We start from the raw sequence: 20,092 nt of genomic DNA on the forward strand, positions 1-20,092 counted from the left end.
CTGTTCTCATCTGATCTATTAAAAATATCCCACAGCAATGCAGGGAGGCTGTGCTCACATAAATTACCTTCTAAATTGCTGGACTTTGCAAACAAAGCTTGGGTTTTTTTTTTCAACTATTTGTTACAAATCACATATCCAAATACATTGTAGAATAATTATAGCATCCTTTGCAATGTCGAATATTCCTATAGAATTAATATTACACAATCTGTGTGCCTGGTTTCATGGTCTAGAAGCTCATAAGTGAAGATTTCACCCAGGAGAGCTATGGATGTGGTATAGCATGTACATTTATTAACATGTACATTACATAACACCACCATTTTCAAAGAGAAGATAACGAAATCCTGATGTGGTTTGGTTATCTTTCATGAGTGTAGAAAACTTGAAGGAATTATCATCCTTAAGAATTTTACTTTTCCTCAGAAGGAAATATGAAGCAGTTCGTCATGAAGAAGTATTAAAGAGGGAGTGTTTGTCATTCTGCCATGACATCCCACTTGCAGCTGAAGGAAGGTGGGTGGTGCAGTGGCTATGGGAAAGTCAAGCACTGTTTATCAGCCCAGGCAGAAATAATGCTGCCAGTTTTTATCAGTATGCTTTTGAGGCACTTTGTTTGATTGTAGGTGTAACTTGAATCAGCAGCCAGAACAAGTCAGGAGCAAGAGAAATAAGGATTACCTAGCACTGCAGATATGATTGCAGATATATTTAAGCCTCCAGAACAAAACAGTTACAAGGACCTTCATGCCCTTTAACCAGAAAATTAGGTTTGCACACACACACACACACACACATACTGGTTCTCTTGAGCTATACTTTAATATCATTAAGTAAACCTAACCACATAAATCTGTGATTCCTCCTGTAATAAAGTCATATGAAACAAAATGCTATAATATAGCACATATTCCACAATAAACAAACTAGCAGCAGTGGCTGCTATGCATTGTAAGAAATCTAGTGATAAATTAAATAGATCTGCTTTGGCTTTATCTCAAATTTAATCAATAACAATATCTGAGCTAATGAAACAGCCACTTGTAAAAATCAGTGTTAGCCATCAGCTGTTATAAAACATGATTAATTTCTATGCATTAAACTGTATAACTGAGGAGGGCAATCACTAAGCATCTTTCAGCTACCCCTTGTTGACAATAATAAGAAAGGAGTTGTTGTCTCTGAAGCTGCTCCATTCCACTCCACAAAATTTTTTAAAATCCAATTACTTGGATGGGGGAGGAGTACTCAAATCACTTTTAAACCTTTGCATATTACTGCTATTCTTCTCTCAGGCACCAGGGAGTCTTTATAAACAGCAGAAATGAAGCCTCTGCTGAAAGGTGGCTATGCACAATCTCAAATGCTTTGCATGATGGATGGCAGACTTCACTGGCATTCTGTTTTACATTGGTCACACTTCACAAAAATGATTTCTTGGTAAAGTAAAAGGGTAAGATTGCTAGCCTAGCACTGTCAAGCCCATACAGGAAGCAAACAGTGTTCCATGGTTAGCTCACTATAATTAAAAGAGAGGTTGAGGAATTTGGAAACAAGATTTTGGCTGTATGACTCCTCTTTTCTAACCAGAAAGAGGATGAGTATGGAAAGCAGTGTGGGGTAAAGTGTGCCTGAGTAAGGAGTTAAAAAAATAAAAGTGGCACTGATGTGGCAGTCAGAAAGACATATGGATAAAAATCTTTTTCCCTTAGAAACCTTTACAGAACTTGTATATACCAAACCTGACCTGAAAAGACAAGGAATTAGTTATCATACCTGCAATTGCAAAAAATATCTGCCAAATGCTGCATGATATAGCTTGTTTCTTTTTCATTTCTAAAATCTGGCTTCAAATAAAATCTTTCCCTCAAGGCACAGTAGATGATCCAGAAAGGCTCTGGAGAGTGGCTGAAGAGCTGTGATGTTCAGCCACAAACTCAGAATTCAGAATGGCCAGAGGTTGGTCCAGAACAAGCCAAGAAGAAGTTAGCTCAGTAAGGCTGGCCCAAAGAGATGTGTAAAGCAATGTAATTCCACCTGAGACATGAGGTGTCCACAACACTTCACTCTAAACTATTTTGTAACAAAGGTATTTCAAGATCCTTAGAGTGATTCCTATATAATTTAATTCCCAATTTAGGCATGGGAAAACAAGGCCAGAGCAGTTAAATGCTTTCATCAAGAAAGTGCTCCCAGTGGCAGAACAGGAGAAAATATCCAAGTCCACATCCTTGTCTTTCCAAGGTCCATGAATTTTGCTGCTATCTTCACAATTACTTTCACAAGAAACTGTTCCTCTTTTCATTGTTTTCCTCAGATATTTGTGTCTTTCATCTTAAAAGGTACAAAACAACAGCCTCATCTCACAAAATAATTAATTTTAAATCATGAATTAATCTCATTTAAAAATGGGAGTGTGACTATCACTAGTCTGGGTTATCCTAGGAGGTTTTTTACAGCCAGAAGATACAGGGAAATGTTACTTTTCACAATTAACATCAGGAGACACTATGCATTCAGGGCTTGTGGAGGAAATTAGCATATTTTTCTGTGGGATGATATTACAGAAGCTTACCAGCTGAGAGGGCAAGCCAGGCATTCCTCACCAAGATGGACATATTATCATTTGTGTGGACAGAAATGGAACATCTCCCTGAGTAATCCCTAGCCCAGGGAAGATATGTTTTCCAAGATGCAGCTTGCTTTTCTTATCTTGGCCCCTCATATTTATCTTCTCTCATGCAGAGGAAGATGGTGAGCCCTTTTTTTGGTCACAGGTTTAAATTACCAGGAAAAGGCAATGCAGCTGTTTCTGCTTTTCCTTATTGAGTCTAATAAAAAAATTCCTCTCTTAATAAGGCAATTAATATTTATATTCCTCTCCTTTGAATTAAATTGATATCCCAAAAATGAATCTAATTAACATCTGAGTAGGTCACTGAATAATCCGTAATTTTTTTTTTGTTTCATATTATTTAAAAAAGCATATGTAACTGTACTCTTGCCTCCTGATGGCAAGAGTAATAACTGGAAAAGAATAATTTTTGCCCATAAAAGGGCATTTGTCCAAGTGAAGCTCAATCTCCACTGCTTTTAGCTATTTCTACACAACAGAAGGTGGTTTAAAACAAGCTAGAGATAATTTTACTGTCAGGAGGGAATGTGTCACCCTTTTGAGAACAAAACATCAAGCACATGGAGAACATTACTATAGCTAGTCTGGTTTTTGTAGGTTAGGTCTTTGTATTGCAAAGATTTCTCTGCAGGTGCGGCTTCTTAACTTTTCAGTGCTGGCAGGTGCATGGTTTTCTCTTTTTATCCAAATGTCCAGAAATTTGTTAATCCTGTCCAGTTCTAAGAGGGTACTATGTGCAAAGAACCTGAATATCTATTCTAGTGCAAAATTCACACATTTGCAGTCAAACTTTCCTCCCTGTTGAATATGTTCTCTTCATCTTCTAATTTAGCAGTTCAGTAACAGATTTTATACCAGCCTTATTTTAGTGGGGAATGTGGAGATGTAAGCACACAAATTTTGCTGTTATAACTCCAGTTAACAATATGTCACCACTGTCAATTTTTTCTCATCCTTTACATTAACAGCTAAAGTTGCATTGTCACAACAGCAAAGTCACATTGTTGGCATAGGAATGGCAATGCAAAAGGTACCACAGAAAAGCAAACAAGCCAAACACTGCAGATACAGACTTGAGCAACACTTGATTAAAGTGTCTTATTTCATTAGCATTTGTCAAATAGGTGCCAAATTCTTAGCTTCTATAAATACACTGAGAAGATTATACAGTCCAGCCCTCGCTGAAGCTTTGTGCCCAATGGTAGGCTGTGGACCTCTCTGAGGAAAGCTCACAGCAGGGCAGCTGCAGGACTCCCAGTGGTCCACGGTGCAGCTAATGCTAGTCTGTGCTTTCCTTCAGTCAGACCATCATGCCAGCAGAGGTGCTTATTTCTCATGCTAGAGATGGAGGCAGCTGTGCAGAATTCCATGACTAGCACTCCTGCAGGTAGGTACTACTCTCCACAAAATTAAGTTGATGTATATTTTGTCCTTCTGGACACTGCTTATTCAGACACCAAGCCAAGAACTGGAGCCTCAACCACTCCATGATTCCTTTCCACTCGCCTCATATGCACATCAGCAAGCCCCTTCAACCATGTGCCATCTCTCTCCTTTATACTGAGCACTGAGGAGATTAAAGCCTCACGAGCTTAAAAAGCCCCTTTTCCTTCAAATAGTGTCTCCAGAATCAAAGGCAACTGTGGATCTAGGGGAGGAGGCTTGGAATGCTTACTCTTAGTATTACCCACGTACAAATCTAACATTCTGTTCTGCTGATGAACAACTTTTTTGCAGTCTGACTCACAAGATCTAAATATGAAAACAAGATAATATTGATTGCATGTATGCAATAATGCTCTTCATTGCCAGACTGTGCTGTGCATATTTAATTACATTCATGCTAATATTTTGATTTACACAAATATTACAAGTCTTTCTCCTCCCTTCAATGGGAAAAATATTGAGCCAAATAATTGGTGAAAGTATTGTAGAGAGATTAATATAATACAATGTTAGAAACTATGACTGGTCTTCAATCACCAGTTTTCATCTGCATTTGAAAGATCACAATTTCACCACTATTTTGTTCTTGATGGCTTCTTACTTAAACAATCTTTAAGACAAAGTTTAGACCTATATATCTTGAAGACAATAGATTTTGTTCTACCAGATGTTATTTTACTGAGTATTTAATACAGTTAGAAGTAAAAGAGAAGAATTAACAAACTCAATTTCATAGTGCTAAGCATGATATCATTTCAGAGCAATAAATACCTAAACAAGAGCTTGGAGCAGCAGTTGGTGATACTTACCAGGAATACCCCCTAACAGAAAGAGCAATACCACCTAATACAGAACACAGCCACCATGGTCAAAAGTGGCACGTGACAAGCAAAGTGAATCCTTTCCATTGAATCCATAATCTGGCACTTTGCAGTCATATTTGTTTCAAGTCATTAGCAATATTGTTCTGCAAAATTCTAGCCCACTAGTCATTATTAGAAAAACACTTCTGCTTCCAGGGTCTTATTTTGAAATTTAATATCATGAGATACAACTATGTGGGTTTCTGAATAATATATGTGGAAGTGTGAGTATAGACATATGTACATATTTATGCTTCCAGCTTGTTCTGAACCATCTGCCTGTTTGTTGTATGCAATGGGACTGACAGATCAATTTAAAAATGCCTCTGCACTTGCTAGAAGAATACACACTACTCCCATACTACTGAATTACCAGTAAGGAAATTCTCACAAAAGAAGAAAAATAAATATTACCTCTATTACTTATCAGATTTCTGGTATAAACTTGATATTTAAAATATCTCCCCATTTATAAATTCAGACTATACTAGGAATAAGGGGCAACAACATAATATAGTTTACTGTATTTCAAAAATAGTACATTAATTTATTTCATGAGAGATAATTCCACACTCAGCATTATGACACTTTTATTCCAGATATCAAAATATTCATTATCATCTCAACACTTTGCTGAAAATTTAAAAATAAAATCCTTCTACCATTTGTTATTTTTTGGGGAATTTCTGCTTTTTACCAGGTTATGTAAGAAATAAAGTATGATTAAATTTGCTATGAACATTTCTGTAAGGTCTTTGAGCCTCCATTTGTGAAAGTCAAGAACATATTGAAAATACTTACCTGGAATCGATAAAAGGTGCCATCATCCTTCAGTGTTAGAACATGGTCTGAGATTGGGAAGAAATAGCCATGTGCTGCCATCAGAGTTCCCAAATGCAGAGCTTCAACTGTTTCAAGAAAAAAAAAAGAAAGATAAACTAAAGAGTTAAATAACATCTTTTTAGCAATTTAGGTTTGTTGTTAAGACTCACCTGATATCCTGCAGATAACCACTTTGTTCTCAAAGTCCTACCATCATGAAAGAGCTGTCTTTTTCTGTGTAATATAATGATGCAACCAAAAAAACACTGCACTTTCCTTAACAAATAGCTTTTACATGTCCCACTTGTAGCTGCAGTTCCACTGCTTAAATCGATGTTAAAAGGTAGCCTTAATGCTCACTCACTTGTTCTGAAGCTGAAAACAGCTGTCACCTTCACCTTGATGGTGGTGCCTGCTTTTCTTCTTCACAACAGTTCCTGATTACGTGTTAAAATAGTGGATTCCAATTACATGATATCTTTCTCAGTAGCTTTATCAGAGCTACTGTAAAGAATAGAGATTTCCTCAAAAATTTCTTACTGGAAAAATAGCAAAGGAACAGGTTCATAGAACAGTTGAGGAAGGAAAATACTTGTGAAGGTACTTGTGAAGGTCATCTTGTCCAACTCCCTCAATCAAGCAGAAAAAACTTAAGCTACTACCTGTGGACCTTGTCCAAGTGTTTTTTTAATAACTCAAAGGAGTGAGACACCACAACCCCTCTGGATAATGCCCAGATTTATATTCATCCTCTAAGAAGTGCTCATTTGTTCCTATTGCCTATAATTTGGCTTTCAGTAATGGCTAGCACAGATTTGTCCTGACTCTTAAAAACCCCACTGCAGCACCCAACCAGCAGTCAAGCATCATCACACAGAAAGAAATTAGAGTCCTGACATCTGTGTTCTTGCTGATAAACACAGAAAGAGACATTCACGTATGTTTCACCCATTATTATTTTTAGTGTGAGAAGGCTTATTTATTTATTTATCCATAATTCATTAGCATCCCAAATAATTCCCTCCTTCACCCTTTGCTCACCTGAAGAGATTGACTCCCATAGGAGACACAGGAGAAGCAGTGGGACAAGTTTAGGCCAGCCCAAAGCCAGCAAACATGTGAAAGGAGCAAGAAAGGGGATCTGGACAGCATTAACTGAGAGCACACAACCCTACAGTGTTTATTTGATAACAAATATTTATTTTCATCCCTGTGTATAGCAAACTGATTCTTGTCCATCCAGCCAGAACCATTAGCTAAAATACAACACACCCTCTCTGGCTATGAGCTCTCCAGCCTGATGAAAAACTCCACAATGCTGTTTAGACTTTTCCCAGTTGCAAGCCTACAAGAAATCTCTCTAGCAGAATGAAGGGAATTGCTTTGTTTCTTGTGCCTGTGATGTCTGTAAATTCCCATCTGAACTTTGTCCTAAATATAAAAAAGTTTATATATTGCTGTTATTCATTCATTTCAAGCTGCTAAATGCTATTATCCCTTGAATCAGAAATTCTGAATCAATGCTTTCTGTATTGTGTCAACCACTGAGATTTTTTTTTTACTGTTTCAGTTCATCTGCCTTTCAATTTTATTAAGTTTTTCTTTGTTCTTCACATTGCAACTTATTGCCAACTCAAAAAAATTTCTATTTTTGCACGTATTATGTATCTTGGTGGAATGAGAGTAAAAGAAAGAAGAAATGTGCTGACTTTTCTAGAGAAAATCTTTCTCAGACAAGGATGACAGGGCTTGCCAGGGAGCTCTGACACAGATGAGTGCATTCTCTTTTGATTTAGCCTACACTAAATAGGCTCCAGTTTTTTTTCATGTGCTTCCTGGATTCTGAATCACAGTATTTTTCAAGATCACAAGAAGCTCTATTATTTCCTTTTGCACAGCAATTTTTAGAGCACATCTGGACTACTATGTCCAGTTATGATTAACATGTTTATTGCAGCACAAAAAAGACATCAACAAACTTTGAGTGAGTCAAGTGGGAGTCCACCAACATCCTTAGTGCTGACGAATGCACCCTATAAGGAGAGGCTGAAGGAGCTGGGCTTGGTCAGATGAGAAAAAAAGGAAGGTGTCAAAATTTTGGAGGTGTCTAGAAGTACCTTTCCGATACCTGAAAGGAGATTTCAAAATGAGTGAGCCAAGATCTTTATGGATTTTCAGGGCAATAGAGTAAATAAATGAAGAAATAAATAAAAGAGAAAATGGTAATAAACCAAACCAGGTATAGTTCTGACTTTCAGCCAAGCAGCAGCAGTGGCTGCCCAGACACACTGTCTAATCTGTATCCTTGGAGGGTTTCAAGACCTGAACAGATAAAGTTCAGGGCAACATGTTTGACTTTACAGTTTATGCTGATTTGAGCAAGGAGTTGGACTAGAGTCCTCCTGAGATCCCTCTCAGCTTGAATTATATTACAGCTCTGTGACTCTAGATGGGTCAAGCAGAAGTGGAATACAGGAGATGAAAAAGGGATGAAGACAATTGGAGAAGAAACCATTTGAAAGCTCCTGCCAGAACAGCCTATACTCCAGGCAAGGCTGGATGCAGTAGCAGTAAGGGCTTGTATTTCTCTCACTGACTGAGTCAGCATATATAAGCAAGTAGAGTCACAATAGCTCTCCATGAAAAAATAGAAAGAGTTACCTGCCCTTCCTTGGAAGTCAATTACAGTTATTTAAGGTCTTAATTAGTCCCAAGAGCAGCCTATATTTCTTCTCCAGTTATGTATGGGGAGTAAGGTGATTATCCTCTTACCTCAAGCAATCTCATTCAGCTGGAATCCACACTAATTCAATGTTAAGGTATATCTTTGTCCTTTCAGCTACTAATCCTAAATAAGGACATATAAACTTCTCCTTTTTTTTCCTTAACTAATACACAATTAATTTTCATTTTTTATGGTTGTCAACCCACGAGTTTCTTTCAGAATTACATGAATATAAATGCATAAATATTCCCTTTTAGTATCCACCTAGCATCCACTGTAGCTCACACTTTGAGTGTTACAAAATTATACCCGGTGAGTAATATCCACAAGTTTGCATTCCTGTCTCACACCAGGCTGGCAAAGGACTAATACTGATGCTCTCTGTGCAGCAGCAGTGGAACTACAGCACAGAAAGAAAACTCAGCTCTCAGGAAGTTTCTAATCTCTAAGCAAAAGGTTGTCCAGAGTATTACAGAGGCAACACTTTGATATCCATCTCAATTTGCTAAAATCAGACTGAGAAAATAACTACTGTAAGAAGCCAATGAAGTACAACAGTAGTATTTAGGAAATAAACCCATGAGCTTGAAAAGGAAAATGAAGCCAGCAGCAGACCAATCTGACATGCCTAAATGCTTAGAATTCAAATACAGACAGATTCTATATTTTCATGCCTGCATATTAAGTTAGAGGATTTTCATTTAAGAAGCACATTTCATCTGGAAAAATGGCAACTGTAGGTTGGGAACATCAAAAACATCTGTGAAGTGCATTAAATAAGAAGAAAAAAGAAGTCTGAAAGAAATGTTTTTAGACATACTGGTGGCCAGGTAGAAAGAGTAATGTTTATATGTATTCAGAATACAAACTCAAAAAATTGGAGGAACAGAATAAAACACAAAAAGTACTGGTTTTTTAGATGGCAAGTATACAGAGATGCACCCAGAAATGTGATATCTGCACAACTAGTATTTCACAGTCCTCAGTTACACGGTATAAAAAACCATAAAACGTAAACAAAATCCCCGGTCACACCCAGATAGCCTCGCTGAGGAGGCACAATTCAAATGGCAGTCAGCTGCTATACAAGGAGTACAAGCTGCAGCCAAAGATGTCATGTAAAACACCTGAGGAAGACAAAGCTCTTGAAGGTGTAACTGGTAAAATAGAGTAGACTTTGGCTTCCTCAATTCGACACCTTCTTTTAAAGATATCAACTCTCTGATTTAAGGTTCCAGACACCTCCTAGTAATTAAACAGTGGAAAAGTGGAGCGGCACATTCAAAAAACAAATTTACCCAAACCACTGTTTTATTTTTATAGGTATAAATAGGAAAGTGTTGGGAGCAACAATAGCTAATGGAAGAAGAATTCCTCAGGTGAAAGACAGAAGTCCATTGCAATTCAGGATACAAAATATTTTATATAAAATCAAAATAGCGCTTTGGGTGTAGGTTTGATTCCTAATGTGTATTTTATTGCTGGGCTAAAAGCTCAGAAAAAGTTAAAAATTCCATGGTTCACTCTGCTGTTGAACTTTATTTAGTTGAGTGGGTGAAGTGAGCAACACATGTACATAGATTGATTAGAAATCATTTCTGTGAGACATAATATTGCCCAGCCATCTGCTGGGCCATTACAAGACAGTGATCTTGACAGATTAAATGTCAGTCACTTTTAATATACTTTTTCATACAAGAGTCAGATATTTTCAATGCTTTGGGACAATGTGACCTGACAAAATCTAAGAAATGAAAAACATACCCTAGTGGTTGAGTTTTACCTTTATTTTCTTTTTAAACACAGTGCAGTTTTCTCCTTACTGCAATAATTATTGCATGGATTGCTGACAGTTTTTTCATCTTAAATTGCAGGGTAAGGTAGTGGTGGAACAAGTTGTTTCTTACGATATGTCCACAGGAAGGAATGAAAAAGGAAGAATATTCCAAAGAAAAACAAGGAACAAGGATGTTTCTCTGCTTTGAAACCCCTTAAAGGATATGTTTTCTGTGATTAGTGTGAATTTTGTTTTTTCTTACACATCTCAGGTCTACCTGTGATGTGGTATCTGTATTTATTTTTACTCTGAAGTCCATAAAACACTTTACAGCATCATACCAGTATAGTCTTACAACATCTGAAGCAGCTTGCAGTAATCTCTCAGGGAGTGAGGAAAGAAAAATAGAGTATTTTCCAATTGTGCTCCGCTTTCAAAAGTCATTTTTTGGAGTCTGTCATATATTTTATGTGGAAAGATTTCCTACAAGGAATGCGACTTGGGGCATTTTGCATCCTTAAAATTGCTTTATGATGTAAAAAATAGTGAACACCTCAAACTGCCCAGTTCTCATATATTTTTAGGATCCAAAAATATCAAACAAAAGAACACTTCCTTTTCCATGAAACAAGAGAGTATTTGGTATCCTGGGTTATTTGTTGAATCTAAAATCCATCACAGTACTGAAGCGCACTGCTAAGCCACACAGCAGCCCGGAAAAAGAATTAATGAGTCAGAACTTCACCAGCACACATTCATTGTAAGTGTCTAATGCCAAGACTTTATCACTTACTCTCACCTCACTCCTGCTGTCATTTCATTGCCAGTGTGAACACAAGCTGCAAAGGATCAGAGTAATAAAATACAACCTTCATCTCACACTGACATGAAGCGTAGGAGAGACTCACTGTCTTGGCCTGACTTTGGTGTTTAGAGAGGAGAAAATAAACCAGATAGAAACATTCTTGAACACCCACAACTCCATAAACCACACTCTTTAGTCCCATCTGAATTTTTTAAGGGAAGAAGCACTTGGTGAGAGTCATTTTAAGGAGGATAAACCCAGTGGTGAAAGAAGAGGCACTATTTACTCAAACACAATTAAAACAAGATTCATACTTGATTTCAGGATAACAATCACAAACTACATTATCTGTCAACAAAACATCTTACCTAAATAGGTAGGATTTTTCCTTTGCTAGACAGGGCCTGCTGATGCCATCAACAGGGCAGAGGCTTTGGTAGGAGGATCACCCAGCAGGTATGGAGGAAAACCCATCAAAGATGGGCTATGAGTTGTCAGCTGCCCAAGGAATGGTAATTTCCACCCTTACAGTCTGAGATGATGTGTAACATGCAGTGCACCCCAAGTCTAGAAACAATGATGCACACCTGAAACATCAACTACTTTTTTCACAAAAACATCCAGCAAAACAGGCACTGTGACAGAGATAAAAGACAGCTGGATGTTCCTGCATCCTCCCCTTTCTGCCCCTGTCTCTGATGGGCAGTGTGGTTTGGCTTAAGAATGCCAGGTGGGTATTTCAGGAGGAATTTCTGGATGCTCACATGATTAGTGTATTCCAGTAATGGGGACATGAGATGCTTGTGACTGACTTTCATCCACATCAGCCTGTGAGAGGGTGTAAAATGCTTCTGGAGACTGGTTCAACTGGGTAAACTGGTCTTCCAAGGCTGGACACAGTTTCTGGATGGAAACTCCCCCCAGCAGGGATTCTGGTAGAGTACATCCAGCCCAAAGGTGAAGAACATCTTAGGATGGGTGACTAAAATGCAGAGATAAAATCCTGGAGTAGCTGCATTTATGCTTTGTTGCTTTGTAATTGTGAATTCTGCAAAGCCAAGGACTGCAAACCTGTAGATTTCTAGATGCACCCCTGTATATTATATGCCTTTAAACATCAACTGTTGACCAAATCTGAGACTAAGTGGGCTCAGCTGCACCCAGACTTGTCCGAGAAGTTTAGAAAACAGGGGAATCTTACTGACTCAACATGAAGGACCACAGCCTAATTATGCTATAATCCACTGTAGCAGATGACACAGTTGGTATTTATATATTGTATTGGCAAGATTTAGATACTGTATTGGCAATAAATCTGATCATACTCATCTACATAATCATAATGTCCTACTTCTCATGCCTGATCAAGAGCATTTACTTGATTACTCTGCTACAGGGACACCTGCCTCATCTGCTCACAAGATGTGGGTGAATGGGGGGACTGACCTAAATCTGAAAAACTTTTATCCAGATAGGATCAACAGAAGACATGTCACCATCAAAGACTGAAGGAAAGGGGAAGCTGGCCTACAGTTTCTGGAAAGAAAAAACAAAACCAAAGCAAAAGGCCTTTATTCACTCACAGGAAAGGAAAAAAAAAAAGAAATAAATAAATAAATTGTCACTTTGGAGGGGGAAAAAAATAGTCCTTGAAAAAGAAGATGCATCTCCCAGCTAGCAACATACAAACCCTCCATTTTAAAACTTTTAAAGTATTTCCTATTAATTTTCTTATGTGATTGTTTCCCACTGCATTTCAGCTCACAACATATTAACTGCTGCTGTGTCCTATTAAAATCTGCTTTTATTATCTTAATAAATTTGTATCTTGAAAGGCAGATGCCTGAGATGTCAAAATGCAATGACTTGAGGTGATAACCAAAGCTTTTTTTTGTAAACCAAAAAAAAAAAAAAAAAAAAAAAAAAAAAATTTGGAGTTGCAACATGAGGTGTCAAGAAATAGAAAAGTGAGGAGTGAGGTGCTGCCATTGAGCTGTGCTGTAACTTCCCCTCTGGAATATTTGTTTGTGGTGGTGGTTTAGTGAACTGGAACTGTGCCACTACAGAGGCTGGAAGAAATCCATCCAAGCTGTAACCAACAGGCAGGTTTAGTTACCAGATAAAACCGGACATGGCACAGTTTGGTGACCAGATTTTGTCACAGTTCATCCAGTATGCAGTCGTGAAAAGTGGTCTGAAAATGTTTAGAATTGCTTTTATAGCTTTCCTGTCATCTCCAGCCTCATTTTGTAAAGTACCTATCAATATCACACCAGCAATCAGGCATTCCAGTGGTGGAATCTAGTACTGTATCAATGAGAGTCAGCATTTATAAAACTTTTCCTCTAATTTCACTATTACTACTTTTTGATCTTTTCTATTTTCAGTTTTGTAGAAATTACAGACTTTTTGCTCTTTTATTACTGATATCTCTTGTCTCTTCAAATAGAAATGATAGAAGGGTGAAATCCAAACTCCTTTGAAGTATGGGTTTCCTGTTTTTCCTTCTGGGTCTTCCTCTGAAACTGCAACTTTTTGGTTTAAGCTTTGATTCCCATGCTTCTCTAAGGCAAAATAGAGGAAATCAAAACCTGTGTGTCTTGTTTTCCCTAATGACTCTCTGAACTTATCCCTGTAAGATATTTCCAAACACTTCACTCATTCCCTCCTCCAGTATGAAACTCTGAGCTGATATTTAAAGTCATATGTGCACCCTTCTGAGTAAACCTGCTAAAGACAAAAACCAAAATTTTACAAAAATTCCAATTACTGCAAATACACTACTTTTGAGAATTCCTTCTGATGAAATCTTGCTCCACGGTTTCAGGCATCTGTAAAAGACCCAAAATACTGGGCATAGACCACTTCTACTCAGTATTATAATTATTATGGTATTATTTCAGGTTTTCTTGTATACTGTTGCCAGTCACTGCTAGCACACCAGATCTTCCTACTTCTCTCGCCCCCAGTGGCTGAGTCTCCAGATACGTGACGAAATTGCTTGGCTTCAAATGTTCTGTGGGGAAGCATGTGATTCATCCTCCACATGACACTCAGGAATTTGTGCATGCTAGTATCAGCCAGGAAAGGCACTTTACATCACAGCTCCCTCAGACACGGTGCCCTGTGTGATGCTGTGCTTTCCTGGCCACAGCACAGTGCTGTTGCTTCTCCCCTTCTTTGCCACGCTCAAGGGAAGGCACAGCTGCCAACTCCCCTCTCAGTCAGCTCTGCTTGGACACCACAAGCACTGGAGCGTTTGGAAAAGCACATTCCAGGCACATAACCAATAGGCACTGCCACAGACACTTTTATATCTGGGATGGGGTTTCAAAGGAGGAGGTTTGGCAGATGAGGGGCATGTGAATAACTAGTGTGGCTGATGCACCACTTGGATTCGTGGCCAGTAAATACAAAGAGTAAGCACAGGCTTTTCCAGTGCACACAATATTTGTTCAGAAGATGACATTTGTACAGAAGATAATATTGTTGAATCAGAGAGACATCAGTTAGCAGGGAGGTTGTGAAGTCGGGTGAGGGAAGCAATAGGTAGCCCTGACTCTCACAAGGATTACTGCTGGTCAAGATGAATCATGACACTTTTTTTAGTCTCTAAGTCTGTTTTGATATGACTTGCTATTGCACCAGCCATTAACTTTGTGTCATTGTCATGCATTGCTATCATAATCACAAAACACCCACTTATGACCAAGCAGTTCAGAAAATACAAAGAACACACAGCAGCCACAGCTAGACAAATAATTGCCTCTTTCACTGCACTCAATTCAAAAAAGAAAACAATTCTCTTTATAACATTTTTCATACGTCCAGCAAACTGAGAGCATAAAATACTGAAAATAATGTACTTTTTTTTTTTTTTTTGGGAAGAGTGCTGTGATTTTTAAAGTCCATGAGGAGTTAACAGCTTTCTAAGTAAATTGGTGTCATTGAGACACACATCAAGAAAAAATGCCATCAAAACCCAGGAAGGATAACAACAAAGAGTGTGGAGGTGGCTTTTCTGAAGAATAACACGCCCCTCCCCATGTGATCAGACTCAGTTATCTGGGATGCACATACACAAGAATCACCAAGGCAGTTATTACAAACAGGATCACTTTTAGAGAGTTTTATATGTCCATTATTTATAGTAGTTTGGTTGCCAAATATAATATATTTCACTGTCCTCATTAAAAGGAGGGAACAAAATTTCCAATGCTGCCAATTTCGATTTTATACCATTCCGTGTTCCTATTATCATAACTCCCACTCCGAGTGCTCCCTTCTCCCCTTTGCAATGGATTTACACAGATAATTATAGAGAACTATCAATTCAGCCAGACAAACTCTGCTATTAAAAATAAAGAAATACTGACAGATATTAACTAGCAAAAATAGCTCCATGAAAAACTCTTTCATAAGTGCCTTTTTTTTCCCACATAAAGAGAAGAAGCCTTAATGAATGACCTATTTCTTCTCTAGTGACAGAATCTAAATGTAGAAGGAAGATATGGGACTCATGAGAACAGCAGCAGCAAAAACTATCAAAGTCTTTAAAATAAATTGAAAAAATGAACAGAAGTATCTGGTTCAAAATAATGGTCAATCTGTGTTTTATGGCAAGTTAAATATTAAATGGCTGAACTGTTAGCCATAGTGTGCCACTTATAATTTAATAATCCTTAGTACTAAAGGAAAAAAGTTGAAAAAGATGTCCTTAGGTTTTGGAAAGACATCCTGGGGAAATATGAGGGGGGAAAAAAGGATGTACAAAACAGACACCCATACAGACAACATGTTAGGGACTATAAAGGATAGAAGAAATAAAAATAAAGATAAAGGCAACAAAAAAGGAAGATTCAGGATGACTTTTGTTGCTGGATAGGTCTCACAACTCTGCGAGTGTTCCCATATGGAAATAGAGAACATACAAGGTTCTGAAAATCTGGTTGACATATTATCTTGGATTCCCAAGGAGCTCTTGGCATGATTCCCTCAAATGTTTTCTAAAGGTATTAAGCAGATCATAAAGAAAGCAATAGGTAGCAAAGAGGAAATAAAGGTTAGGCACAGCAGGTCGGTTATTACACTAAATAGTGTAATGTTACACTGAAATAATATAACACCGAAGCAGGGGTAACTACAGTAACTGTGTTTAGTAGTTCCTGAACTGTTTAGGACAATCCTAAATTATCTACAGAAGAGTGTGAATGATGAAATTACATAGGATATAAAATTTGCTGAAAGTAAAACATTACTGAGGTCAGCAAAAAAGTGAGTTGTGAGGAGATAATGTAAAACTACATGATACAGATTCATTACACAATAAAATAGCAGTTGAAACTGAATTTTGATAAATGCTAAACATTTTAGATATGAACCTTCTCAAATTGTACATGCCCAGTAAGTGGATGCTAGGTAACTGCTGCTGCTTGAGAAAAACTAGAGGTGTTTTTCTGAGCCCACACTGCAAGGAGCTGGGGCTGTTGAGCCTGGAGATAAAGAATCTTAGGGTGACCTTATCAGTCTGTACAACTGCCTGAAAGGTGGCTGCAGTCAGGTGGGGGTCAGCTTCTTCTTCCAAGTAACAACCAATTGGACATGCAAATGATTTCAAATGGCACAAGGGGTGATTTTGACTGGAAACATTTTTTTCACAAAAAGGGTTGTCAAGCATTGGAACAGGTTGCCCAGGGAAGCAATGAGTCATCACCTCTGGAGGTATTTAAAGGATGTATAGATGTGGAACTTAGGGACACGGTTTAGTGATGGACTTGGCAGTGCTGGGTCAATGGCTGGGTCAATGATCTTAGAAGTCTTTTCAAACTCTAAGGAGTCTTTGATTCTGTTCCACAGTTACCCTGCCATAGTAGCTGCTTCTTATATTTTTGGGGTTTTTTTAATTCATGCTAGAGATTATATTTGGTGGCATAAATAATTCCAACATTTCAAGAGACAAATATTTAACATTTCTAATAAGCGTAAAGGCTATTAAAAGGGTAATTTTTCCAGTTTAACTGAAGTATTATAAAACAGATAGTGATTAGGAAGCTAACTTTCAAAAGGAAGTGTAAACCACTTATAACAATTTCTGCATGCTTAATTGAGTTACATAGAGTCTTTTTATGGCTTGATTTTTTTAAAATTAATTTGACCCTCAGATTAGTGAGAACAGTAGTTTTTTATCATCTATACAAATTAAATTCTAGTGACACTAGATATTTTATACTTTGTGGTTACAAGTGTTCTGAAGCCAAATGTGGCCTTGCAGCTACAAAACCAGAGTCAACATGGCTCTCATCATCCAATCCGAGACACAAAGAACCAAAATCCTGATAATTTGTGGAATTTGCGTAGATGACTGAACGAAACCAGCGAAATTTGAAAAAGGGAGAAACATTAGAGGGAGAACACCTGTATGTAGAAGAATATGTGAATTAGCTCCAACCACCAGCCATAAAAAAATGAGAACCAGAAGATTCCATGCAGTAAAATTGGAACATGAACCATGGAGAGGGAGAGGGAGAGGGAGAGGGAGAGGGAGAGGGAGAGGGAGAGGAGAGAGGGAAGGGTATATTGAAGAAAAAAATGAGAGACCAAGCTGAAATGGTGAGCCATGCCTTTGCACAGTAAATGCTGGACTGTTCCTGTGCCCCTGTGTGTAGAGCAATATTTCTCTACATGTGCTATGGAAAAACTAGAAACACACCTAAGGTCAATAATTAAGAAAATTGAGAGAAAGCCTGACACTAACCTTCCAGTCATCAAATACTACACATGACATGTAAATACCAAAACATTTTTGTTTACTTGACTATAAATAGCTGCAGCAACTGTTGGCAAGATGAAATAGGATTTGAAATGCTTTTATTCAATTAAATTGGCCAGATTTAAAATCTCACTTCCACCTACTTGCATTTTCCATTACTATGTAAACCAGTTCTTTGGCAAACAAGGAAGCAGAAATCTAATGAAGTCTCTAGACAGTTATTTAGCTGCTTTTAATTAATTATACCAGTGTGAATTGGGAATTAGTAAATGCTCTTTCTCTTAAACCTCCAAAACTTGGTATGCTCACAAAGGTTCAGAAGGAGACTGTCAAACAGTGAGAAAACCACAAAAATTCCTAGTAAATTTAGAAGAAATGAGATAAAATAATTTATTAAGGAGATAATTATAATCCAACTTGTGCAATCAAATTATTTATTTATTTATAAAAGTTATCAGAGTTCTCCCTAAAACAGCATAATTTGCCCTAACTTCATGGGTCTAGATTTCAATTGTGTAATTTAGATTATGTCCTAATCTGTTCTGTGACAGGATGAAAATAATTCCTTCAAATGTTGCAACAGAGCATCTGAAGTTTTTTCCAATGAAATTACTTAATATTAAAGTGTACTGATATCTCAGCTTCTATCATCTTGATCAGGTAATAGTTTTACTATTAACATAGTGGGCTTGTTATCTCAGTGGGCTTGTTCAGACTTATTTTGATAATCAGTATTTGGTATTCCAGTCAGTATTTTTTCATCCTTTTCTCTCAGTAAGACTCCCAAAGACCTCAGTGGAATAAAGCCCATGCTGCCTACTGAATTGTATGATGATCGTTGGTTTGTTTTAATTTTTAAAACCTAATTGAGTATCAGACACTGATGTACTGAATACTGAAAACAGTTCTGAGTATAATCTGAAGATTTTAATAATAAAGGCAATATTATTTCCTGTTAAAATAAATATCTTTGAAATCAGCACCATGGAATCAGGGCTGGTATCAAGAAAAACTAAAATTTAAAAAAATCAGTTGATGCCTTGCTTTAAACCAGAGATAAGGAACCATCAATAGAGGTCTGTTTTATATAGAAAATGTGTAAATCACACAAGTTATAGTTGAATCATAGAATTATAGCACTGTTTGGCTTGGAAGAGACCTTAAATTTCATCTAGTCAACCCTGCTGAAATGGTCAGGGACACCTTTCAGTAGGTCAGGTTGCCCAAAGCCCAAAGAGATCCATTTTGAATCAGTATTCTATTGGCAATATCAGACAGATTGCTCACAGAAGCAACTTTACAGAACATGTGTATGTGCATTTTGTCATACCAATACCTAGTACTATCATTTTATTTTTAAAATCATTTTATTGTACAGAATATTATGCTAGACAGCAGCAAATTCCATGCTTGTCATCTTTACCTGTTACTCCAAGATGGACATTTATTTATAAATTAAACATCAAAACTTATCTATACTTCCCAGGTAATTCAAATCTTTATTAAATTTCTTAATTACTAGGGTGAAAAAAAATGAACTATTTTTATAAAATCTTGCAAAATAATGCCTCCTTAAGAAAATAACAAAGGGGGTATTTTATTTAGTCATGCTTAGCATGATGAAACAATTGTAATAGTTTGACCTTTCTATGTGAAGGAAACACTTTGTCACCAATACCATGATCATATACTGTGCATCATGATAATGTTCTCATTCTTTGCATCAATACCAGTCACAAAATTTGGATCTTCCCAATAAGTGTAAAAAACTGTTCTTTTTTTACCAGATGCCACACTACCAAAAAGATGAGGAGAAATGACTGCTCCATCAAAGAAAATTGAAAATGAGTACTGATGTAATCTACCACCTGTCTACAAGTGAGAAAATAAAATGGCCAAACCAGGAACACGTTAATCACTCTCAAGAGTGACTACATGGAAATGAGACTGTTCAAACAGTGCAGGCACATTTGTAGGAAAAAACATCCCACAACAGGTGGCTGTGCAGGTCTGTGTGCTCTTGGAAACACTCCTAACACATGCAGTCTACACAGGATAATAGATTATACTAATCTGGAAGAAGCTTCAATGGAAAAAAACAAGAAATCCATTAAGTCTGACATATCCTGTCACAATTAAATTGAAGATGTTACACTTCTGTTCACCATTTACAAAATCTCTCTAAAGGCTTAGGGCAAATAAAACACCCTCTTCACGTGAACATTTCCCATTGCACTCCTGGAACCT

General features: G+C 37.4%; 1 protein-coding gene across 3 annotated transcripts in view; it reads right to left on the reverse strand.

Moving 5' to 3' along the window:
• RGS7 (regulator of G protein signaling 7) overlaps nt 1-20,092 on the reverse strand; it is a 238,913-nt gene that overhangs the window by 58,371 nt on the left and 160,450 nt on the right. For all 3 annotated transcript variants that reach the window (XM_050972431.1, XM_050972432.1, XM_050972430.1), the window contains one exon: nt 5,749-5,855. In XM_050972431.1, the coding sequence (XP_050828388.1) occupies nt 5,749-5,855 (107 nt within the window). The remainder of the gene's footprint in view (nt 1-5,748; nt 5,856-20,092) is intronic.

The sequence above is a fragment of the Serinus canaria genome, chromosome 3, assembly GCF_022539315.1.
Source record: "Serinus canaria isolate serCan28SL12 chromosome 3, serCan2020, whole genome shotgun sequence".
NCBI lineage: Eukaryota > Metazoa > Chordata > Aves > Passeriformes > Fringillidae > Serinus > Serinus canaria.